The 26,922-nt window shown below is 41.6% G+C and overlaps 1 protein-coding gene across 1 annotated transcript in view; it reads right to left on the bottom strand.

Moving 5' to 3' along the window:
- Positions 1-26,922, bottom strand: part of Slc9a9 (solute carrier family 9 member A9) — a 539,257-nt gene that overhangs the window by 98,635 nt on the left and 413,700 nt on the right. Inside the window, exon 13 of the mRNA XM_034484566.2 lies at positions 7,758-7,809. Coding sequence (XP_034340457.1) covers positions 7,758-7,809 — 52 coding nt within the window. The remainder of the gene's footprint in view (positions 1-7,757; positions 7,810-26,922) is intronic.

Raw genomic sequence — 26,922 nt, 5'->3', positions numbered from 1 at the left:
GAAAAGTGTCTAAAGTAGTTTAACATTCTATGACTGGAATACTTGGAGGGAACAGCGAACACAGAAAGAAGAATGTTTAAGAAGACAGTAATGCAATTTTATAAATTAGATTATGAACATCTACACAGAAACCCAAGAAAGTCGGTGAGTCTGGATTAGGACAAATTTAGAGAACAATAAACCATAGTCAGACTTCTAAAACTGAAAATAAAAAAAAAAAGAGATGAGATTAAAACAGATCAAATTATGTTTGGTATCTTAACTACGATTTCTATTGCTACAGCAAAACACCATGAACTCTTCTACTTCAACGTTTCTGTTCATCACAAAGTAAGTCAAGACAGGAACCCAAGCAGGGCAGGAACCTGGAGGCAAACCTGATGAAGAGGCCACGGAGAAGTGCTGATTACTGGCTTGCTCAGCTTGCTTTCTTATAGAACTCAAGACCACCAGCCTAGGGATGGTACCACCCACAATGGGCTGGATTCTTCCCCACTGATCACTTGTTAAGACAATGCCTTACTGCTGGATCTCACGGAGGCTTTTCCTCTACTGAGTCTCCTTCCTCTCCCATGACTCTAAGATGTGTTAATTTGACACAGAACCAGCTAGGACATTCAGCAAAATAAAATAAATTCCACTGTTTCATAAGAAATAAAGGCTTGAAGGCAAGAGGACACAATTTCCAAAGTGTTGAAAGAAACTGAGTCCTACATTCAGTGAATGTCTCAAGTATATTCAGGCTGTATTGGCCAAACTATGAAGCAGAGACCCAGGCAAGCCTCTAATGGGTGCAAACTGCACCAGTAACTGGCAGAGTGAGTAGATTAAAACAAAGAATCAACCTGACATAGTTGACATTTGTGTGCAGATGTCTGGTGCATAGCATATATATGTGCGTGCATGTGAGAACGTGTGCATGCAGATATGCATATGTGCACAGATGGAGGGCAGAAATGGATGACTGTAACTCTCTACCTTCTTTTCAGAGACTCCCTGAAAGCGGGGCTCACTGATTTCATCTAGGCTGGCTGGCTAATGACAGCAACCCTCCTGTCACTGCTCCTGCAGCACTGAGTTTATAGATACACATCCCTGTGGCTGGCTTTTTATGTGAGTGCTGAGGACCCAAAACCAGGCACTCATGTTTTCTCGGCCAACACTTTCCCAGCCTTTTGAGTGAGACTCTCATTGTAACCAATGATGATCTTGAACTTTTAACCCTCCTGCTCCCACCCCTTAGGTGCTAGAATTACAAACATGTAACACAATTCCAAATTTGTGCACCACTATAGATTGAATCCATGCCTTTAGGCATGCAGTTCAACAACTGACCTACATCCTCTCTCCAATGATTGACACCTCTGTAATATTATACCAGCTATATTCTGCAGTTGTTGAGTGTGCTATCGGAACCGTTGCTGGAAGATACATCTTTTAAAGTACACAAGGAATGTTTACAAAGATGGACCAATCATAATTATAAAATAAAGCCATGCATGTTCAAAAGATTAAAATTCTATCTATTATAAAATGGAAATTCTTGACCATAGCCCAAGTAACCTATATGGCAGATCAATTATGTAAAAGATCCCAACTTCTCATCTCTTACCATATCAGTGGCATTTCCAATGATACCTGGTGGTGCTTTTCATCAAAGAAGAGTTGCCTATTTATCTCTAGGATGTTCTTGGAACCCTCTCGGAGCCATAGAATGTAGCAGCAGTGCTGGAATATTAGAGCTGAAGCTAGCCCCAAGAAACATTATGTGCTTTCTCTTGTTCTCTTTCTTTGCCAGTAGAATGGCATGCCCAAAGTAGTACACAACAGAAAGACTCCTGTTGCACACTTCTTAGATTTTGAGTGTGTTACCTAGCATTAGTGTGATGTATAATCACACAAGCTGGCTCCTGCCTCTGTCTCTTATAGACTCATGGTTTCTAATGTTCCCTGTGGCTATTCCAGCTGTAACAGCAGCATTTCTATTCATCAAACAGACTGTGAATGTTCCTCCCTTTGGGATTTTGTCCTGTATGGAATGTTCCTCCTTTAGACCTCCACAGGAATGAGAGTTTGAGACAGGCAGCTCTTGTAAGAAGAAATGAAGAAGCATTGAATAATGGGGGAGGGTGTAGAGCCTACTCTACTGTGACTGAATGCTGACACACTGTGTGGAGTGTAGATGACTTCCTACACAATGGAACAAGGCTTTTGGCTTAGTGGGTATGGGAGAAGGAGAGGATTCCATGTGGAGATAATCAAGCAAAGATGAGGATGATGCTCTAGGCCCTTGACATGAGGATCTGCTTATATTCTCGATAGAACTGGGAAGTGAGACTTGCTGGCAAAGGACTGGCTTCAGTGTCAATGATCAGGGAGACTTTATACAAACTAGACAAGTGCCCATGGAGGACTGCCAGGATGGACGGCTTTGGCTCTCACTCCTGGCTCAACACACCATCGGTTAGTTGTCTTGGGATGGTTCCTTTTTAAAATGTTCATCTTCTCACTTTTACAGAGAGCTATAGTAATAGGTATCCTGATTGGGCAAAGTAAAAATTAAAGATGATTTATCTTGTATATAAAACATGTAAAAATTGCTCCTTAGGTTGTATCTGCCGTTCCCCTCTGTTTTCTCTGTGTTCTTCCTGCCTTCCAGAACATGAAGTTAAAGGATCTGCTGTTGGCCCTGTAATGTAAACACGCTAGTGAGGTGTCTTCCTTTGTGTGTGTATGACATAGATAAGTGTTACAAACAAAAATGCCAATGTCAGTCAAGGCAAACCCAAGGAATTCACTTAGGAATATCCATTTTTTTAAATCAAGATAGTTTTAGTTACAATGTGGTATTAAAAACTTTCATCTGAGCCATATCAATTTCTGTGCTTAGTATCCTATTCTTGAAACAGGTGTGGTTTGTCGTGTGGAATTTACATCCCGTGTAAGCCAATGCCAACTGTAAAAGCCCAAGAAATGAGGTGAGCACATGAGAATGTTCACTGCTAAGTCTGGTGGCTCTGGGTGGACTTCGTTGTTCTGCTGTTGCAATTTTATTAGGATTATTTGAAAATATAAATAATGAAAAGGTAACTCTTAGGTAACGAATCAAATGACTCTACCTTTAACTAGTCTTTCCCTCTGATGAACTTACCTATGTCTCTGATCTCTACAGCTCTGTAGGACCCATGATAAGAAGTGTCATTTGGGCAGAGGAACAAATACCTCTATTCTGTACCAGTGATTGCAGGTTTCAAAGGTATTCAAGGTGATGGCTTCGGAGACTTGGCAGACAAGCGTTTGCTCACTGTACTTAACGCCCTTCATATTTGACAGACATTTCTTTGTGTCTCTGCTTAGCTTGAGTCTTTCCGGGTGAGAAATCTTATCTTTAAATCCCTGTTGCTCAGTTACTGCAGGCATCCTTCTGCAGCTGGGCTTGGACTGTCTGGAGCCACAGCAATCAGAACCAAACTCACCAAGGTTATACCCACACAGAATGGACAACCCAAACCAGACCTTCAGGAAAGGCACTACCGGAAGTGATAGAAAAGTGTAAGCTAATATTTAAGAGAAACCCTCCAGAGAATAGCACTGTGTTAAAAATAGAGTTATATAAAAAAAGATTAAATAAAGTTAAAAACTAAAATTATGTTAGCAATGACGAAAGTAATAGTTGACAGAGTGGGGTTAGGAGAAAGACTTCCAAGCTTGAGAAACTGTTGAGTGTGCCCATCACATACAGAGTAAGATGGAACTCGCCACTGCAGCTCAGGTACTGGCTCTGTTCACCACTCTCAGCTCCTCTGTCTACTTTGGCCTTGGTCACTCACCTCCAGCCACATGGGCCTGCACATGGCTCTGCTCACACCAATCTACCGATTCGGAGACTGCATCCTTGCTGTGCCCTCTGACTGGACCACTGCCTTCATTTCCACTTGGCTTGCTTCCACACACTTCAGTTTTCTATCAAATGGTACTTTCATAGGTCTGCCCTATATAGCCAATGACCTCTCCTCCCTTCTCCACCCCCTCACCTGCTTTATTGTTATCTTTATCTGAACTCACAACTTTTACATACTAGCTTTTTTTTTTTTTTCTGATAGGTGTTCTTCCTTGGGGCAGAAGATCTGTGTGGGAAAAGACTTCAAAATAGTAACAGTTGAACTGTCTGCATAGCACCTTAGTATGTGACAGACATGGGGCCAATGACTACTTACATGAATGCACACATATCTGGTAAAATAGGATGTTTTGGAACTAGTACTTGGATTCAAATTCTACTTTTGCCTTCTCTGTGCCTTTGGTCATGTTTTCTACCTTTTCTGTGTACAGTTTCCTTGCTCGTAGATGGGATGATATAGTACCTGTTCAGGGTTATCTCCGAAACTGGGATAATGCATATAATATGCTTAGAATAGTATTTAAAAAATCATAGCTAGCATTCAATGGGGCGATTATGACAGACTGATAAAAAGGACTGAAGAGAAGCCCTGCTGAGTCCTCTGAAGTGCTGGAAATTTCCATCATAGGCAGGAGTTGTACTCCAGAGACTTTACCTATCTCACAAGGGCATGCTTCCAAGAACAGGGAAGCAATTACAAGAACTATCTGGGGGTTGGGGAAGGGAAGTTCTATTTGGTTTTCAAACATGAGTGAGAGATACATACAGTATTTCCCACTTCTCAGAGCGGCAAAGTCACAAACAGTGTGCATTTAAAGCTTACCGGTTGCATTTGGAGCATGGTTTGCAAAGTTTCTGAGCCCGGCACAATAAAGAATGCACTGTCATGCATGGCAAAGGGAATTGTGCTTCAAGCTTATAGCCCAAAGGTATTCCCTACAAGCTAAGAAGGTGGAAATTCCTTTATAAGCTGCCACGTTTAATTATACATGCTTAGTATTGACTATGAGACTGCATAGACAGGAATGGCTGTAAGTAGTTTACACATTTTTAGCTTTTCATTAGGAACTGCTGTTATAGTTAGTTGGTGCACAAATTATCCTACTTATTAATCTTGTTAATTTAAACCTCATTTAATAAATGAAAAATAAGTAGGGACATAGTCTTGCTAAAAATCAGACTTATGCTTGGCATCAATTGATACCGATGACAAGTAAGACATTGCCAGGCAAAAAACCAGCAGAGAGCATCTTGACAGAAGGTTTGCAAAGTACCAAACACACTTCGCCCAGGTTGAATGGCAGTTGCATGGATCCCGTGGCCAATTACTTCTGGTTGGAGCCCACTGTTTTACATGCTTGACACTAAGGGTCATTTGTTAGCTTTGCTAGCTAAAGAACATGGTGAGAAAGGATGCCCAGAAGAATCCCCTGAAAGTTCTTTATAAGCCACTGCAGCTCCCCCAAGAGCATGTAATTTAAGGTGGGAGTGGCTTAACATGGAGAGAGCCCCTTCATCGCCCTCTACAGGAAGCTCTGGGGAGATAGGTTGCTTAAAAACAGTAAGCGCCACTCTTCACACCACCAGGGCAGGGGTATGCTTTGTGTCTCCTAAAGATAAGGATTATCAGTATATGACTGATTATTTCCTGCCTCTGCCAGGTGCCTTTGGGTACCAGAATATTCATTTGTAGTTGGAGCACAGCAAGGATGGAAGCCCTGCAACCCCAACCCCTCTGATTTGGATTCTCTTTGCTCCTGTGTGTTTACTTTCTGTTCTGATTATTCTTCTACCGAAATCTAAAACACATAATTATTTAATGCAGTGAGGTAGAGTATCTAAAATCTTTTATAAGTTGAGTTTGGTTTGTTTTAATGATGTGTGCGTGTGCATGTGTGTGTGTTAAGTATACGTGTATATGGGCGTGCTAGCTTATACACGTGAATGCATGTGGAGGCCAGAGGTTGATATTGGATGTCTTCCTCTTATTATTTTCTGGCCTAATGTTTTTCTTAGCCTGCCACTCTCAGTGAAGCTAGAGCTCTCCGTTCCAGCCAGGCTGACCAGTCAGTGAACCCCAGAATCAGCCCGTTCCCATCCCTACCCAGCCCTGTGATTACAGCTCTGCACCTCTAAGTCCAGTTTTTATATGAGTGCTGGAGATTTGAACTCAGGGCCTCTTGCTTACACAGCAAGCACTTTACCCACTGAGCCATCTCCCTAGCCCTAAGTTTGTGGTTTTTTTTTTTTTTTTTTTTTTTTTTGACACCGTGCTGAGGTAAACTTCATTATGATTCTCTTTGGACAGACAGGAAAGCTGAGATTCCAAGATGTGAGAGCTTTTTCAGGACCCAAATGTCACATGATGTTCACTTTCTTTGCGACACAATCTCATTTCTAAAACAAGTAAAAAAAAATCCCTTTCATTATGGTAATATCACCAGGTAAGAGTCATTGCTGAACTAACAATGTTGAACTTTATTTTAAAGTGTTATATGAAAAAGCTAAAATATGTCGAAACTTTTAAAATGAGTTAGGCTAGTAGGAAATTTTTACCGATAATTATATGTGATTATAAAATTTTAGGGCATTAGGGGAAGAGGAAGGGTTTTCTTTGATGACTTTTCTTATTCTGTCTTCTAAAGAAAGACGTACATGAAGAAGACAGAATTTAGATAAAGGTTTTGCTTGAAGGTCGGAGAATATATAATTTGACCTATGGTAGATGAAAATGTTTCTGAAAACTCAGCCACTGCCAGACCTTCCTCACTACTCATTACAGCACAGTCGATGGCTTTGATTCTGTCTCTAAGGTTGTCAGGCTGGCCCCAATCCAGGCAGCCATGCTGTGCTCTGTCCCACACTGATGCTCTTCCCGGGGCAATCAGTCCCTGAAAAGAGCACCTATGGTCCTGGAACACACGTGGTGGCCATGTTCATAGAGCACAAGAGTCGTGTTCATTACAAACTTCATTTCTCACCCTTCTCTGCGGAACAGGGCTCTTCTTCTTTCTCTGTCTGACTCAGGGCAGTGGTCTCTTGCCTAGGAGTGCCAGCTGGCTGTGGTACGTTGTTGGTAAGAGAGGGAAACCCTTACTATCAAAGCAGGGGTTGTTCTCAAATCCAAACACAATAAAAACACAGTTTATGAAGCAATGCCACATATTTACCACATTACTCTGATCATGTCTGCAGACTTCTGATTACAGCAAATGACGAAGATTCCCACACATTTGTCCTTTTATTTTAAGGTGAGTGACCAAGTTAGGAATGGCTAAGGCAACATCACTAATGGCAGATCCTACCTTGATGGCAGATTCAAAACTAAGTTTGGAGAACAATTTTCCTCTACTTAGGGATTAGTACTTTATTCTGAGCAATTTCCTCAAAGGCTTTTTTGGGTCCTCATAGATAATGGTTGTTCAGTTAGGACAGGAATGGATCACCTAAATTGTTTCTCTGTCTCTTGCCTGTTTCACGGTTTCTGAACACCCAGACCTGATGAAGAAGAAGCCATTCAAGGAGAAACAGGGCCATCTGTTGTGTGCAAAACAAGGTTTGATTGACCTCACTGAAATCTGAGATCAACAGGCTAGCAGCTAGGCAGGAGGCATAATGTGGAGCTTCGTTTTTTAGGGTTCTAGTCTAGATCCTGTACTGTGTTTTCAAGATTCTTGATATCCCAAGAGGTTGCTTCTAAGCATTCATATGTTAAACATAACCATCACTGGGAATTCCTAGGCACTATCAGCAGAGGCAACACCTTTTTAGAAATAGCTCCCTTGGCTACCTGCTCCAGAAGCATGGATGAGCCATGGACCAGTCCATGTTTTATCTACGACTTTATCCAACTTGCCTGCTGTGAGGAGGGCTCTTCCTTCAGATTTTCATCCAGGTCCACACCAACTCTGTTAAAAAGATAAAAACAAACAAAAACAAAAAGAGGAGATAACCATAAGTGCCCTGCTGCTGAGGAGACAAGACCTTGAGCATCAACCAATCAAATCATCAGGGACACAATGTAAATGTGAGCAAAGGTTTGGTGAGTAAAACCATCTGGCTTCCTTAGAGACAGATGCCCTAGACTGATCACAGCCAGGCCCTGCGCAGCTGGGCTCAGCACAGCAGGAGAATGTGAGCATCCAGCAATTCATTGATACTGGTTTTCTGTGCAGGAGTAGGGCCCTGAGAACTTGGGATAGGAGCCATCATGAGAAAGGTCTCTATAGCCTCAAAACCAGGGGTACCCCACAGGATTCGCCTAGCAAACTGTCTCAGAATCATGGATCCCCAGCCTGAAGCAGGGTTCTCTAATGCAGAAAAAAATCAAGCCTTGTCCAGATTCACGTGGGTTATCCGAAGAGAGGATCTAGGTTGCAGGGCCTGAACATTATACGATTTGGGGGACTGTTATTTTTTTTTAAAGGAAATAATATAAAACACAAATACAGAACGTTCTAAAGAGATTCTTCAGAAAAGGAGAAATCACAGACATTTTGTAAAGCTAGTAAATGCAACCAATATCACAAAATAGAACAACAATAATAATATAATCACTACAATGTTTTAATTAACTGTTCTAGCACATCTCTAAAATCACTTCTGTGCTGTAAAATTTGCTTGCACACTCTGAGGTTTCCTTTATCTGATAATAATTTTACACGAGGATGGAAAGAAAAAGAGGGAATCTTCCTCAGCAAGACTGAAATTCTTGATAACCAGGAGGAAATAAGGCATCCTTCTTTACCCAGACTGCCTTGCTCCATGCAGCACCGTCATGCTAATCTGCCAAATGCAAGATTCCTGATAAATTTCACTCCATGCAATTTCCATAAACAATGTACAGTGCACTGATCTCTGTGCCTGCCTCCTTACTGAATACATTTTGGCATTTCCATTTTGACAGGCATCAAAGAGAACTCAGTTTTCATTTTCCAGAATTGCTTCTGGCTCTGTGTATCTTACTTTTTTGTGCCCACACCTCCCAATACCCACAGGCCTTTGCTGCCAGGTGCCAAGGGATATGTATACATTTATTGCAGCCTTCATGCTGTTTCTATGAGCTTTCCCCACTCCAGGACGACCAGCAGTGACTTGCACACACAGAGGTCACTGTGGTTCTTATAAATGGATCCCACTCACTGCACATGAAATACATGCTCTCCTCAGCTGCTCCTGGGTTGGATCCCTAGTTGCCCACAGCCATTCTATCAGAGAAGGCTGAGGGCGAGTGGGGAGCTTAGTAGAAACAGCAGTTCAATGTGTGTTTAAAACAGTCCTCTCCCAAGTCTCACAGAGGCACAGATCCTGGGAACATCAAGCTGGGATTCTTCCCAGGGTGCCGGAAGAGCCACAGCAAGTGAGGGGCCCTGATGATTGCATTTCCTCTCCCATACAGTGAGAGACCCATGGGTTGGGGGTGGGCTGGAAGCGTGGGAGGAAGCTGGAGAGTGGGAGGCAGCGCTTAAGTCAGTCTCCAACAGAGTTCTGCAGAGGCAGCCTTTAACAGATCAGCCTCTACTGCCCTCAGATATCTCTTCAGTCATCCTCCAGGCATCTGGATGGGGGTGAAGACCGAGCTAGAAGTCCTCAGAAAATGAGCTGGTGACAGGACAACAGCCACAGTGAAGATGACGCCTGTTCGAAAGTCCTGAAAATCAGGATGCCCTGGGCACAGGTAGCCTCTCCGCTTGAGTACCCCAAAGGAGCAGCTCTTCATTGTCTCAATCTGTGGCATTCAGGCCGGTGGGGAAGGCTTTGCGTGGACTAGCATTTGATTCTTCACAGTCGAGTAGGGAAATGTTTTTCAATTATTTCATTTAAGAAGGCGAAAAGGACACTTGCGCAGTGTGTGTGTGTACGTGTGTGTGTGTGTGTGCGTGTGTGTGTGTGTGTGTGTGTATGTGTGTGTCTCGGGGGGCTGAGGGAGTAGGACGTGCTAAGAAGAAGTGTGGAAAAGGTAAGAGGAAGAAAAGGAAAGGGAGGACAGAAGGGAGTGGAGTTGGGGAGGGGTGAGCGAGAGTAGAAGGGAATTAAGGTAAGACCCCCAAGTCCGGTGCAGGCAGTGGCCACAGAGTGTGTGTGACCACAGGGGAGGTCCATGCTGCCCCGTTTTCTTGGGACTAGGTCGCTCTCACTCTAGGTTGCTGGAGTTGTCTCTTTCCTCTCAGCTCATGCCAGAAATTCCGTTGAAGCTCCATTTCAACAGCAAAGGTCAGGCCTGTCCCAGGGCTGCTGGGCACCCTGGTGGGCTGCAGATTGAACTGAGAACCCCAAGCATCAATTGCAGTGCCACTTTGGGGCCTTTTTCTAGTGCTTTGCTTGAAACACAGGAGAGAACAGAAATGAAATTTCCTAAGAAACCCAGCTATTAAAGAGGCAGTACTGAGGGTTTTCACCAAAATCTAAGCATTTCTCCCCAACAGCAATCAAAGCAGACCCTTCTAATCCCAATTATTCAGGCAGCCAGATGGAACTGAGGAAGGATGGCAGCTGATTAAGGGCTTTGGTTTCCTGTGTGCAAAGCACCTCAGAGGCCTGGGTGGGAACAAGACACCCCCCACCCACCCCACCTCAGACCATTTCCTGCAGGAGGAGATCTGTTTCCGGCCAGGGGTTGCTGATGGTCTTGGCCTACAGCAGAGTGGGTATCTGAAGTGGCTTGAAGAAAGACAGGAGGCAGCACTTGCTGCCAAGAGCCACTTGCCTTTAGGGGCAGCCTTGTGAGCATTACGGAAGCAAATAGAAATGGCCCCACATGTATTCAGTTGGGAAGGTTTAATAAAAATCAAATTTAGGGAAAAAAAAATGGAGTAGTTAACTGCCACGAGGAAACAGCATAAGAAACACCGTCCATTTGAGACTTAGGCAATTCTCAATTTAAAAAAAAAAAAAAATCTTGCCAAAATATATTGCTTGGCTTCTTGCCTCCTTAAACACAGGGTGCTAGGGTGTTCGCTTCTTAACTAGAGGGTTCAGTATCGCCCTTGGTCCCATAAAACATAATGCTTGCCACTTCATAATGATTTCTGAGAGGTGTGTGAACCTCTTTATGACCACATTAAATGTCCCCTAACTACTACTAGTATTATTATTTTTTTTTAAATCTGCCAATTAGACGCTCTTGATTTTCTGGCTGCAGCAATAATGGGTTAGCATATTTTCTCTGTGCCATGTTCCCTACCACAGCACCACTTTTTATTTAGTGGGACTAATAGCCTGATAATTAAGCTGGACACGTTTTTGTTTTTAGGTTTATTATATAGTAACAAATTGCAAACATCTTAGAAGGGGTCACAGAAACACTCATTTCTTACCACGCCTCATAGGGCCTCAGCTTAACCCTCTGATGTCTCTAAGAGTGGTTTTCTGTCTTTTTATTTTTATTTTTTGATTGTTGTGTGTAATAGTGGATATTGACATGCATGACACACTCACACGGCATCCCCAGGGCTATGCAGACATTCTGACTGCGTCTGTATCACTCACTGCTCTGTTTCAGAGAGCACGTCAGAATGTGAAAGAAACATATTTTCGGGATAACCTTGCATCCATTCACTTTTATGCATTAAAGATCACTTATACCCTATGGGTTTGGGAGAGACTGTAGAAACAAGACATGATGTCACCCCAGTGCAGTGTGTGTATGCCCACATGTATACACTGCAGATCCCCAAGTGAAATCAAGGGCTTATGGGATGAAGTCCAGCCTGCCTAAGCGATACTCAAGATTCTCCCACAGTATCAAGGTTTCCCTTCTGCCAATCTGACCTAATGCCTCATGTCTGTCTGTTAACTCGACTTCATTCCTAAGCCAGTAGCTGATACTGGCTTTGAGCTATAACTATGTCCCGCTTCACTCATGCCTTCTCATGACCCGCCTTCTTCCCCGCCTTCCGTTGCTGTGGTTCCCCTGCCACGAGGCCTTCATAGGTCTTAGATTCCTTCCTAAAAGTTTCACCCTCTTTGAAAAAAAATACTTCTGGTATAGTTCCTGTGTGCGCCTCAGCTCACCTTGCTTTGTCTGTGGTGACCTTGGCTTATCCTCTGTTCACCTGTGTGGCTGCACTAAGGCGACACTACAGGACAAACTAGAGCCCTGTAGTGTTTGCTAGCCCTTCCTGGAGCCCGGGCCACTCTCAGCTGTTGATGTATTAGTAAGACCCAGTTGTGAAGAGGGATTGTCAGAAGCCATACTGCCTGGGCTCTGAAACATAGGCCTACGTCTCACTGTGCGTGGTCTGGATCACGCACAGTGTCTCTATCCAGTTTCCTTACGGGTGGGTACAAAGGGAGTAATAATACAATGGGCTTCATGGAGTGATTATAAAAAGTGTTTAGCTTAGAACCTAGTGGATAGAAGACTCTAAATTTTACCAGCTACAGCTGGGTGATGGTGGCACATGACTTTAGTCGCAGCAATCTGGAGGTAGAGGCAGGCAGATCTCTCCAAGTCCAAAGCCAGCCTGGTTTACAGAGTAATTTCCAAGTCAGCCAAGGCTCCACAGAGAAACCGTATGTTACCAGATGATGCTGATGTTTTATTATTATTATTATTATTATTATTATTATTATTATTATCAGCAGCAGCAGCATTTCCTGTCAGAAGGACCAGAGTTCAGACTTGCCATGCCTGTTGCTTACCTGTGTCTCTAGGCAAACCCTGCATGGAGGCATCTCAGAATTTATACCAACAGCCACATTGAGCCACAGGCCTGTGCACAGCTGGACTGAAGGGTGTCATTTCTATCTGCTTTTCTCAGTTGGGATTATATATATATAATATGATATATATATATGATTTATTAATAGAGTGTGAGCAAGCAAAGGAAGATAGCTAACACACGGAAGGAAGGATGGGGAAGAGCTGATTAGGAAGAAAACAGGAAGGTGAAATGGAAACACACAGAGGAAAATGAAAAGACTTCACGGTAAAAAACAAACAAACAAACAAACAAACAAAAAAACGTGCAGGAGAAAGGAGGCTGAGAGGAGATGTGCACACATCACAGAAGGCCAAGATGTTATCCAAAAATGGAGAGATGAGGAGCCAGCAAAGGACTAAAAAGCATGGTTAAAATTTTATATGACATTTTGCATTCTTGATGTACTTTTTAATTCTAAGTGAGCGGAGTGCTTCCTCTATGCTATTCAAATGGAAATGAAAGTGAGCTCCGCACATATTCCCAGCTGTGTCCTCGAACATCTCACTCTGGGCTCCTCATTTACAGTGAGCATCTAGCTCCACTTTCAGAGCAAATGCATCTCTTGTGGACCATAATGCTCCTCCCTTCCCAGGGCGCCTCCATTCTTTGGTGGATTTTATTAGACATATTAAAATCTCTGGATGCTCTCATACCCAACCATAGCCAAATGAATGCTTCAAAGTTGGATTTAAAAAAAAAAAAACAAAAACAAAAAAAAAACAGGAAAGCAAGAGAAATGACTAACAAAAGGTTCACTTTTCCCATTACAGCCAAAAAATTCTGTTCCGATTCTTACCATTTAGAACTTTTGGGGCAGTGAAATATTACTAGGACTTAGTTTCATTATGTGAATTCCAATGGTCTTAGGAATTCTTTTGATTCTTTTGAGCCCACTGCTGATGGGCTGTGAAGTGAAGGAGGAGAAACCATTTCCTCTTAGACCTGTGTTTGATGGTACAGTGTTAAAACGGGAGTCTCAGTAAGAGAAGGGTGACTGGATATGGGACACATAAATATAGCTTGACAATGGAGTGGTGTGGGTGTGTGAGGCACCTGCTAATGCCTGGGGACTCTTATGTGGGCTCGAGGGTACTAAGTGGGGACTGCAGTTTGGCACTGTACCTCACCACTCCCCCACATCCTTTGCTCAAATATTATTGGAGTCAATGGATGATCAAAATTAGTCCAATTTAATAATTAAAATATTTTAACTTGATTTTGGTAGGCAAGAAAGTAAATAAAAGTTAAGTGGCAGAAGCAATTCTCTCTCTCTTTTTTCTCTTTCTACACACACACACACACACACACACACACACACACACACACTTACTTTCCCTTTTAATTTCAATGTGGCCCTGTAGTAAAGAGTTTGGGCCATGGGGTTTCAAATCTGGTATCTCTCATTTATTGTATTTGCAACTTCGAAAGTTTTATTTATTAGTATGGTGAACATGTGTTTGTGTGTTGGGATGGTGGTAAGTGTGCCACAACATGCATGTAGAGGTCACAGGACAACTTTGTGGAGTTGTTCTCTCTTTCCAACCTGACATGGGTTCCTAGAATCAGACTCAGGCCACCAGGCTTGTGTGGCAAGTGCCTTCACCTACACACTCCCTGGACCCTCAGACACCAAGACACCTACACACTCCCTGGCCCCTCTTTAAACCTTAATTTTCTCAACTGTAAATGGCAATACACAGGGTCCATTTCACGGGCCATTACACATGTTTTAGGTTACTTTTTGCTTGCTTTGGTAAACAATGGGGTCAAAAGCAGCTTGGGGAGGAGAAGGTTTGTTTGAGTTACACGTCCAGGTTACTCCCTTGTGGAGGAAAACCAGAGTAGGGATTGAGAGCAGGAACCTGGAGCAGGAACCTGGAGGAAGGCTGGGTACTAGCTTGGTCTCCATGGCTTGCTCAGTCTGTTTTCTTAGACAACACAGGACCTCCTTCCCAGGGTTGGCACTGCCCATAGTGGGCCAACTCTTCCCACATCATCAAGACAGTTCCCAAAACACGTGGCCACAGGCCAGTTTGATCCAGGCATTTCCTCAACTGGGGCTTCTTCTTTCCATTTGACTCTTGGTTGTGTCAAGTTAACAATAAAAACTAAATAGTCCAACAAGGAAGAAATAAGCAAATACATAAAGTGCACCAAACACTGGCTGCCACCCAAGAAACAGTCGCAGAATATTAGTTATGCTCTTCTTATTAGGGGGAAATTGATGTACTTTAAATCAAGTGATAAATACAATTTAGGTTAAGACCAAGGATGGATTTTCTGTAAGTGATAGATGCTAAGATACAAAGGTCAATAATAGGATTCCTGCCATCACTGGCCCAAGATCTATTGGAGAAGAGACGCTCTAGGGAGGATGAACTACAGTACAGTGTGGCGTGAGGAGCATCACACATGGATGAGGAGAGTGTGCCAATAAAGAACTCACTTTGCTTCTTAGAAGAGCTGGATACTGAAAAGTGAAACTGAGGTTTAGGGCAAAAGAAGTATCGGCTGAGAGAGAGGACTTCAGGTACAGGGTGAGCAGAGCCGCCGCCGCAGCGATAAGAAGGTTGGAGTGTGCTGAACAGCCAGACTGCAGGCAGGGCTGCTTTAAAACTCTACACAGTATCTGTCTGGAGGCTGAATTAGAAGGACTCTGCTTGAATGCTATGTTTAAGAAAGCATATTAGAAAGATAACTGGGGGTATGTGTTGTGTTCACAAGACTCCTGGGAATGCGGGTCATTTACCAAACAGTTTTAATGGTTTAACCAAGAATTCATTAGGATACAATTTAAGACACAGGTAAAGAGGGGGATACATTTCAGACATGTAGCTAAGCATGCTGGGACATTGAAGGGACATATGACAGACACATGTGGAGATGTCTCTAAATTTCTGCTTAGAGCACCTAAAAGGGTTGCTTCCCTCCTAGCCATATTAAAGAGGGGAAGCATAGGTGAGAGTCTCCCCAAAGTCACATCATATTGTAAAGGGGACACTGAAGCTCAGGCTTCATTACTGCTCTAGTGTAACATTCATTGTCAACTCCCCACATTATCAACTCAGGAGACATTAACTCTCCACCTGCCGGTTTCTGCTCTTTGCTTGTCTGAAAGAGGAGTTCAGACCAACAGGTAAAGTACAAGAATAGGATAGCTAATGGCCTCTTCAGATACAAGGCCGGTGGGTACGAAATTTTCATGGTGTGAGAAGTTCAGTATTTGATGCCAGTTCGCCATCTAACTTAAGGACTACAGAGAAGCCATTATAAAAAAGGTTCAGAGGATTGGTCATTAGGCAATCTTGGAGATAAGTGAATATTTCATGGAAAGATATGCAATGAATATGAAAAATTTTGGCTGGGACTGGTATGTACGACACAGGTCAGGACCACATTATAGTATCCAAATAGTATGGGCTTAGATTCACAGAAAACCACAATTCCTGTTCCCTGTGAAGCCAAGGGTGATGGATAATAGAGCAGTGTTGCTACACTGAGGAGTCCCTTGGTCAGTCACAAGGGTACATAACATGACACTTCTACTCAATGACTTGTTTTAGAGGACAAACACATACTCAGTGCTGAGTGTGGAGCATCAGGAGACATGCAAATGAAGTTGAGGAAGCAAGAGAGGTCCCACATGTGACATGAAAGATGTCACCCCCAGACCATACAAGCCTGAGGATGCTGCTTAGAGAATTGTTTTCTTGGCATGGACCTATCTGGTGGGCCCCTCTGTTCTAGGTTACACTTTCCAAACCTTGGGGCTTGTCCTGTTATCAAACTGAACATGGCTGGATCGAGGGACTATTGTGGTACTCCTGACTTGCTGTCCTGGGCTGCCCACACAAATCTGTTTGTTTTTCCCCAGAGATTACAGAACTGGGATGGATTCCATAAAACACTGTCAAGCTGAGAAGACTAAGAAGGTCTGGTTTGTTATACTCTGCTGATAGAATTTGCTGGAGCTGGTCCACGACAGTTACCAAGAGGCATTTGTCATATTCAGCATAATCCTGAAGACTTATTAGCACTCATTTGTGTGACTCCACACAGGAAGCTGTTCAGCTTCTTTCTCAGCATGATGGGAAATTTGAATGGCAACTGTCCCAGATGGCTTTGTGGATATGGCCTACACAGGGGCCCAGCCAAGCCCTGCCACCCAGAAAGTGCCTGGAAGCTAGAGTTGTACTTATGCCGATCGGTGATACATGGTCTTCGTACTCTTGCTTTCTGTTTTCAAATCTCTGACCTTACAGTTGTGTCTCATTCCTTCTCACCTGGTATTAAAGCAGATTTTCTCTGTGACTTCTGATCCCAACGGAGGCTTCTCAGCAATAGAATTGGGGGTATGATGACTGGGAAAAGAAGGTGTGTTCTGCCTTCAGAGCTGAGCCCTGTGGCAAGGGTTTAAACCCATCTGCCAGCTTGGGGATACTGTTGGGAGATGTATGAGATGTTAAAAACATTATGGACTTCGAAGAGTAAACTTCAATAAACAAGCACACATCGCAGACACAAATACATCCTGGGCCTGATGTTTAGCAAAACTTCCTTTACGTTCAGAGTGTTTAGTTCTGCCAAGAGGTAAGCTAATTTCAAACTACAGATAAGATCAGTTAGAAACCGGATTAAGAATGATCATGCAGACTAATTTATTTTGACCTAAACCACAAGTGCACTGACACCCTTCGGTGGGAAGACAGATGTAATAGCTTAGCAAGGCAGCTGGCCTTTCTTTCCTCAGGCTCCTCTGTGGGTGCCCTGCCTGAGCAATTAGGGATTTATCAGAGCCAAATGCACATCCCCAGAAAAACCACCCTTTCAAGTGGATTAGCTTGTTTAAATTCTAGTGTGTTACCAGGTGGGGTGTCTTCTCAAAGTCAGGCTGAACATGTTGTATGGGAAAGACATTTTATTACTGAATATAAAGTAGTCATAGGAGTATGCTTTATGAGTTAGTATGAAACCGAAAGTGGTTGAAAATAAATTCTAGACTATTGGGCATTTTGGGGAGAAAGTGGAAGTCCTAATGCCTGAAAACCAAGTGACTGCTTCACAGTCAAACAGATAGGAATAGAAGACAATTTGAGAGGGCAACTTTTTTCCCCCACTTCAAGCCACTCCTAACCATATAGAACAGCAAAGAGAACTGTGTTCTAATCCTGGCTCTCCAGCAATACCATGCTTGGGGCACAATGTGGGTCTGGAGGGAGAGCTAAGAGCATCTCATCTTGGGTGTTTCCCAGCTGCCATGAAAGCCCGGGAAGGAGCTAGAATGGCTACATGCTCTTGCAGTGCAAAGATTCTATCTTCATGAAAACCACCTGCAGAAATCCAGTGGACTTTGACAAAGGGGTCACAGAAGTGAAACAAGTATTCAGAGAGTATTAAAGGTCCTCTAAGCATAATCTAAGAAAAGTTCATACAATTAAAGCCAATGACAATCAGGAGATTGTTTTCTCTGGTGATGCCCTAGAAAGAATCCTTAGAGGTAAGGGACAATGCTTTCAAGACTGATGGAAGTTTAAGTATAACATACATATATGCAACTTTACATCATCTTTTACAAAAGGTAAAATTCTAGCACTTCGCCTGGGACTCTCCTCCCCACATCAGTGTCCCAGTACTGGGACAGGTTTTGAGAAAGTAGTTTCCTCCAATCACAACTCTCTGTAAGTGCTAATGGCTAACCTTCCTTGACACAGCATAAGGTTTTCTGTGTCGCTTTGGAAATCAGGCTTTAAAAGGTAAGGGCTTGGCTGGGGTAATTCTTGGGCTTGTGTTCAAACAAAGTACAAGCGATTGAGAGATTGAGTCAGAAGAATGTGAGAAGGAAATCTCAAGGTCACCACAGTTATTGGGACGTGATCCCAGGGAGCACTGGAGTAACAGAGGCAAAGGATGCAAAACGACACCCCGAGACACAACACTGTGATAGCTCGAATTAACATGCAAAATCTCAACTATGCAATATCATACCCTATATAAAGTATATGAATCTGGGAAAGAAAATCTGAAGTTATTGTGACACCATCTATTTTAGTAATTAAAAACAACAAAAGGAAGGGTTTATAAGTTCACCATCTCTTTAAGTTCACCATCACAGAGCACTTGCAACTGGGTTCTGTGGTAATTTTGTGCCAGGATGTCTATAGTTGCTGGCCATCCATCACCAGCACCCTGCAGATGCTTCAGTATTATGAACCATGTGGACCTAAAACAAAAAATAGCCAAAGAAGATTGTTTCACCAACACTAATAAATCACTGAAATTGAAATTAAAATGGCTTTGGGATGAATAATGGCTGCCAAAACCGGTATTTAAGCCCATAATTAGAAGTAGATTGTGATCCATAATCTCAGTAAGGAAAATCTTATTTTCCTTTGAGTTGGTTAACACTTTATAAGACCACATGGTGTTATGAATAATTAACACTCAGATTTATGAGATACATATACACAAATACATCATAAGAATTTGTTTATTCTTTAAATGAAAAAGCTTTTTCCTTAGCCCCAGAAGAGTTGTCATAAGTAGTTTTAATACATAACCTTACTTTTGCTAAAAGTGAATAAGTATCTTAATTTACAAAGGAAATTGACAGGAAGAGATAACGGGTAAGTTCGGAAGCTGCTACTGCCATGACTCATCAAAAGAGAAGAAAATAATTTTCATGTCTTGCTGAGCAGGATTAAAATAAATCAACAGAAAAAATAAATTAATGGCAAAATAATATTTTTCTCTGGTTCAAACCAACTGCTGTTAAGCATGATGTCAGCGTGCATGCTCGCCGGCTTGACCTTGCAGACGTGAAATTGAATACTCAGACTGCAAACACTGAGGAATGCATGCTCGGTGCTAGAATAACACTGAAGAGTGCACTTTGATATTGGAATCAATGGTTTAAAATCAGGAACTGATGAAAATGTTATTAGGAAGTTGTGTTGGAATAAATGAAAGAAGAGAAGATGGGGGAGAGCAGGGAGATTCTTGCTTTAAAACAGGTTTTCACATTATCATGAGGATCATGAAGATGCCCAGAATGGGAGTGGGATCAGCATCAATTTGGCAGGAAATGAAATAACGTGAGTTAAGTGGATGCTCACAGCTAAGGCTCCGTTCTTGCTTGCCCAGCCCATCACTTGAGATGGTCACAATGACAGCTTAAGCAGCTGCTGCATGTGAAGTGATGTTGTAACTGACACACTATGTACATCCCGAAGGTCAATACCCATGTGAGCCCAGATCATCAATTCCTTCCTCTACTTATCCATCCATGGAATATTGGTGGGAAATGGATCATGACCATGGTTTTATTGCTGGTTATTTTGGGAAAAAAAGAAAAAAATTTGCTAGTGTAGCTTTAAAGTAATTTTTGCTGGTTTTCACTAAACCTAAGATAACATCAATTACAAGGCATGCTATTACTTTATGTACTTCCAAGAAAAAAAATTAGAGATTTGGTACACCATTAATTGTATGACACATCTTTACTTTACAGATGTTAAGATGTGGAAATGTGAGTTTGGGACCAGTGCCATTTACTTATAAAATATTCAAAACCTAGGGTTTGTCAGCAATGCTTGTTTGTCAATATACTAGCCCTATTTATTTTATGTATGGCCAGTATATCCAGAGGTCATTGAGGGGAAAAGTCAAAAGATATACTTTGAAATTTTTAACAAAATATTCAGTGCATGCTTATAGATCAAAGAAATTCATCCTGTTTCTTAATCATATTGGAGACATCGTTCAGATCACTTGGTAATTAAGCCAGGCTTAGAATGAGATATCCATGGTGTCATGCAGATGCTGAGTGGGCATTCGCAGGCCCTGGAGAAGAGTGCCTTCCTGTGTTTCAGGGGTCCTGCTATCTTACTCTGCTGTGACCTTGGGTGAATTCACCCCCCTCTCTTGCATTTTCTCACATCTTCTATTACATTCTTGGAAACCATTCTAACTTCTCATCATCTCCTTTGTACCCGTTCTTCCTCCTTAGGCTCCTGCTCCTGACCAATGTGGACAGCATCAACTGAGTAATCTTATCCTTTGATCTTAGAATGGTTTGGTTAATAGCAAGCACTGTTAGGACCCTGGAGCAGGACAGGGTGGGGCAGCAGGGGGGATAACGATCTGGGGTTTATGACAGGCTCCCTTCTGTCTGGGTCACCACTGTTGCTGCCAAACCTCAATTAAGTGGATCAAAAGAGACAATAAAGATTATATATATATATATATATATATATATATATATATATATGAAATGGAAATGAAAAGAACAATACAAAAATATAAAACTCAATGAGATAAAAGGTTGGCTATTTGAAGACAGAATCAAGAGTGGTAAACTTGTAGTCAAAATAGGTGAGAGAGAGAGAGAGAGAGAGAGAGAGAGAGAGAGAGAGAGAGAGAGAGGATTCACTAATTCATTAATAAATTTAGAAATGAAAGTGGAGACATGGTAACAAAGACCAGTGACCTTCAGCAGATCATTCAAGTATACATTGAAAACCCATATTCCAATACAATCTAGACCTGGATAAATTTTCAGACACATATGACTTACCAAACTTAAACCTAGAGGATAGAAACAACTTAAAAGGACTACAGGGAGCAATTAAAGTCATAAAAAAAAGGTCTCCCAACTAAAAACTGTCTATAACCAGACAGATTCACAGCTGAATTTTACCCAGTCCTTCAAATAAACATTAACTCCACTGACCCTCAAATGATTCCATAAATTGGAAAGGGAAGGAGTGTTACCAACCATTATTAACTTGATTTCAAACTAGATAAACAGTTAAAAATAAAAATTTTAAGCCAAGCTCCATGATGATCATAGTCACAAACATTCTAAATTATACAGTTAAAAACTGACTTTAACAATACTTGTAAGAGGGGGTATATAGGGATGGCTCAGCTGTTAAGAGCACTGACTGCTCGTCCAGAGGACACACACTCAGTTCTTAGCATCAGCAGGTTTGCTTACAACCGTCTGTAACTCTGGTCCTAGGGGATCTGCCACGCTCACCTGGCATCAGTCAAATGAGGCACAGAAGTGGTACCACAAGCATATGCATGCAAAACATCCATTTGCATAAAATAAAATAAAAAATACACAGTTCATTCACCATTATTAAATTGTTTGACTTTCAGGGATACAAGAATGCTTAAAATAAACAAAACACTTAGGAATGAATCTAACCAAGAAAGTGAAGAGAGTTCCACAGCAAAAGCTTCAAAACGCTGATGAAAGAAATTGAGAGGGACATCAGAGGGCCAAAGAGATGTCTCAGACGGTAAAGGCGCTTCCTGTTCAGTCACAACCAGCAGAGCCTTATTCCCAGGACCAGAACTCACATAAAGGTAAAGAAAAGGAAGCAAGGCCACAGAATTGTTCTCTGACCTCCTCACAGAAATAATAAATACACTTGCTTTTGTTGTTTGTAAACAATAGACAAACCTCAAATACTCATGGATTGACAGAGTCAATAGGAGGAAAATGGCTGTATTATCTAAAGCAATCTACAGATTCAACACAGTTCCTATTGAAATTACAGTGACATTCTTCACAGAATTATGGAAACAATTCTAAAATGTAATATGGAAACACCAAAGACACTGCATAGAGCAATCCAGAACAAAAGGAACGGTGCTGGAATCATCCTGAGGCCGGCTTTGTGCTGTAGCACAGAACCACGGCAACAGAAGCAGCATGGTCCTAGCACAAGAACAGACAGACTAATCAGTGGCATAGAATCCAGGGCTCAGAATCAAACTCACACAGCCACAACCTCTTGGTTCTTAATAAAGGTTCCAAAAACCATGGTGGAGTTAACACAGACTTCTTAAACAAATAGTGTTGGGGAAACTAATTGGAAGAATGAAGCTGGATTCTCATATTTGAACCTGTACTACTAAAAAATAAATAAAAAATAAAATGCATCAAAGGTCTTATTGTAAGACTGGAAACTGGGAAACTGTGGGAGGTACTTACATTTACATAGGCATAAGCAAAGACTTTCTGCAAAGGGCTCCAATAGCTGGAGAAGTAATCACAAGTGGGATTACATGAAACCAAAAGGGTCCTATACAGCAAAGGAAGGGAGTGAGGGAAGGGACATTCTACAGAATGGAAGTACATCCTTGCTAGCTACATAACCTACAGAGGATTAACATTTATAATACATAAAGAACACAAAAGCTAAATATCAAAAATCCAAACAACTTAGTCAATAAATAAATGGGAAGAAAAGCTCAGTATCCTTGGGCATCAGCAAAAACAAACTAAACTACACTGAGATTCCATCTCATTCCAGTATGAATGGCTGTCCTGGTTTGCTCTCTGTTGCTGTGATAAAACACTGACCCAAACCAAACTGGGGTGGAAAGTGCCTCGCAGACGCATCCACGGGCCAATTTGTTCAAGGCAATTCCTCAACTAAGGTTTCTTCTTCCCAAGGGTGTGAAGGTGGCAACCAAGATTAGCAACCTCTGGTGGAATGGTGGAATGGACTCCCCACATAAGTACACTGGCAGAGTTATGTCTATACTCCTTCACAGGCTAAACACACTTGAGCATATGCACGTGTATGTGCATACACACATACACACACATTAATAATAATAAATGAAACAAATAGGTTAAAATTTTAATAAAAGAAATGAAAACAAATACTGGTGAGGACGTGGACATGGGGTGGGCATGTAATGTAGTCCAGCCACTTTGGAAAACAATAGAGGTTTCTCCAAAACTGAAAACTAGAACCATCACATGACCTAGCTATACCACTTTCTGGTAAACAACCTCTAAGGACGTACATACCACAAGTACTTATTCACACAGTTTTTGTTTGTTTGTTTGTTTGTATTTTTGCACTATTCACAATAGCTAAGCTATAGAATCAGCCAGCATGCCTGCCAACACAGGCAATGTGATATAAATACAAAATGACGCTTTTGATCATCATGAAGAAGAATGAAATTTTGTCATTTCTTGGAAAAACAGACACAACTGGAGATTATTAGGAACCAAATAAGAAAGATTCAGAAAAACAAACATTGCATATGTTCTCTCTTTTATGAATGCTTGGGTTTCCACAGATGCACAAGCACACATAGCACACGTATGGATCGTGTACAAATATCTAGGGGAGGAGTGTGGACTGGAAGAAGGGGCAGGTAAGAGGGCATGAAGGAGGAATATAACCAATTCCATGATATAGTTGAGTGAAATGTCTTTATAAAGCACATAAGACAGCTGTTTGATCCTGCTCAGAGAAATATGCCACTATAATTTTTAAAAAAAATTCCTGTGAATTTTCAACATACTTCAGACCAACCTCTAGAGACGAAATCATCGTGTTATAATTTTACCTTTCTCATTTGGAGAGGGTCTACCAATCTCCTCACGGAGGATTGTTGCAAGATTGGTTCAGGTGATGTCTCATCAGCTTAGTTCTATGGTAAGTAATAATTTCCATGCAGCTATGAACCGATATACTCTCTGTATACTTTAATTCTTATTTCTGCGTCTATTGTAGTTAATTTTAGTTCCATTTCCTTTGAGTAGTTCTATTTGTAATTATTAATATTCCATGGCTTTTAAAAATTCTTCCTATTAATCTTTCAGACTGCAAAAAGAAATTTTAGCTATTAAAGCCCCGTGCTGTTTTTGCTTTATAATTATCACATAGGTCTTCTGAACTCTTTTGAAATGTAAGATATACACTAAAATCGGAGTGATGTGGGTTTTCTTACATCTTGAAAAATTAGTCATAATCCTAGGGATTACTTCATTATTATCCATTATTTTCCTTATTCTCTTAACAATTTTTATAAAAGACCAAATTATTACAAAACCACAAAGGGAAGATACAACAGTGAACTGAATTGTCGCTATTTTACCCTTGTCTTGCTTTATTTTTATGTTGCCCAAAGTATTTTATCACCTGTCAGAAGGTACAAAAGGAGATGGGAAATACTCTTTGCTGACTGTGTTTAGCTTCCTTTGAACACAATTGAAAATTCAGAGTACTTCATTCCTTATTTATTATGGCAAAAAGAATACAAGTTACAAAGTCATATCATTCAGGATTATTAGGGAACAAAATAAGACAAGAGAGTGGAAGATGCAGCCGGCATCTCCGCTATGAGGATGGTGGTCCAAACAACTGTGCAGGAGTCATGTCATTTTAAATCTATTCTTCTGCAGGTGGTGGCCCCCAAGGTGCATCTTAAACCCCAAAATCCAAGAGCGCACAATATAATTCTAAAGCAAAACTGAAATGTGGCCTTCATGTCCAGTTAGTCATTCCTCAGGAAGAACTTGCTATATAGCAAATAGTCTGATGCATCCCATACTTACAAAAGGCCACACCCACTCTCCTTTCATTTTTATGCTGTTTTTTTTAGTTTGTTATTTGATGTGAACTAATAAGATAGCCTATTCTTTTTTTTTTCTTCAACAAAGTTATGTGTTATCTAAAATTCCATAGGCTTGATTTAAGCTTCTCATCCTGATGATACAAGTATATAAAGAACAGTAAAAAGTAAGGAGCAGCTAAAATCTCTTAATGGTGCATTTGAAATCTAGAATAACTATTTGCAAAATGAAAGTGTCCTAGGTTCATGCATGCCAGTGATAATTAGTTGATTGATCTCTGGGGTATCTCCCATTTCTGATCCACCAGGCATCTAGCTGTCATCAAAACAGAATACAAAGTACATTTAATATGTTGACTTTCTTATTGAAAGTATTGGAAGAAAGTTGATTTTCACTTCTGAAAATGATTCACAAAAGTTCTTCAAATATAAACATAAAGATGCACTGGAAGTAAATGATGGCCTTTTCATTATACTTAAGTTAAAAGTCAATGTAGAACTTGAACTCATAGCACAGCTGAGAACATTCTTAGATCTAGTGTGCTGCCTTGTAGACAAATATGCTGCAAACACTCTTGAGTTCAGCAGGTAGCCTGTAGACAGACATGTGCTGAATGCCCTGGGTAGTTTTGGAACCAGGATCACTTCCATTTGAGTTGTAACCTAATGCCTTTTAGTTGTGTCGGAGTGGACAGAAGCCACTGGTTTCAGACATCCTACTTTCTGTGTCTATAAAGGAGAGTGACAGAGCCTGGTCTGCAGAGACCATCTCATGCACCCTGATGCAGCTTCAGCAACACAAGGTGACCAGAAAGCTACAGGCACTCACTGAGTTTGCTCCTCCCTTTTCCCCCGTTAGCAGCAGTGGAGCTTGAGTGAGGCATCACTAGACTGTGACTAGGGGACATGTATAGATAGACCTGGCTGCAGGACAGAGGACAAGCAGTCATGTGCTCAAGTGTGTGGATGTGAAAGGCGAAAAATGAAGAAGTGAAACAAATCCTAGTGGAAAAATATGGACAGTAATGATACATGAATGAAATGGTCAGATTCAAGCTCTCTCTCTCTCTCTCTCTCTCTCTCTCTCTCTCTCTCTCTCTCTCTCTCTCTCTCTGTGTGTGTGTGTGTGTGTGTGTGTGTGTTTGTTTTGAGATAGGGTCTCACTCTGTGGTGTGGGCTAAACTGGAATTCACTATGTTGCCCAAAGCAGGCCTTGAACTCTAAGTGATCATCAGAATCTGGCCTTTCTAGTGCTGGAATTAGAGGCATAAGCCCTTAAGCCCAGCTGATGGACTTTCTGAAGAATGAGCACAGACTGACAAAGGTTAGTCAAGCACTCCTATTTAGGGTGTTTTGCATCCTTGATATTTGTTGAAAACTTAGGCTTTTTTTTTGAAAGACATAAGGTATCTGATTAATTCTTGGATTTTCTCTGCTGACAACTTCATTACCTAAAGAAAACTGAATGTCACAGCAGGGAGTGCTATTCTGCTCCCTGTACCACATAAAAATACAGAGAAGTGATGACAAAAGAAGGAATGGCTACCTTAGGGGACATTCATGTTACCTTGGACTTTATAGATGAGGAGAGAGAATGCTAAGCTCACTCAGGTCCATTTTCTGGATTGCAGAAGGCATACTTTATAACAGTCAGGAAAAACACAGAAAAACTGTCCAGTGGGCATAAGGCCTCTCTGCACCTCTCTTGGAGAAGGATTAGGCAATATGTAAAAGTCATACAATGGTATAAGAAAAAAGTCTAGCCCTGGGAATTCTAAGATGAAATGTTCCCACTAGAGTTTAAACTAAAACCCGAGCTACAGGTATCAGTATGCTTACTGCAGATTCCCACCTACTGTCCCCAGCTAGGTAGAAATGACTGAGCTTGCTTTGACTTCCCCCCATGAGGGCAGAGCCCGTTTCTCC

Source organism: Arvicanthis niloticus, chromosome 21 (genome assembly GCF_011762505.2).
Source record: "Arvicanthis niloticus isolate mArvNil1 chromosome 21, mArvNil1.pat.X, whole genome shotgun sequence".
Taxonomy (NCBI): Eukaryota; Metazoa; Chordata; class Mammalia; order Rodentia; family Muridae; genus Arvicanthis; species Arvicanthis niloticus.
This window is presented reverse-complemented; position numbering and strand designations above follow the sequence as displayed.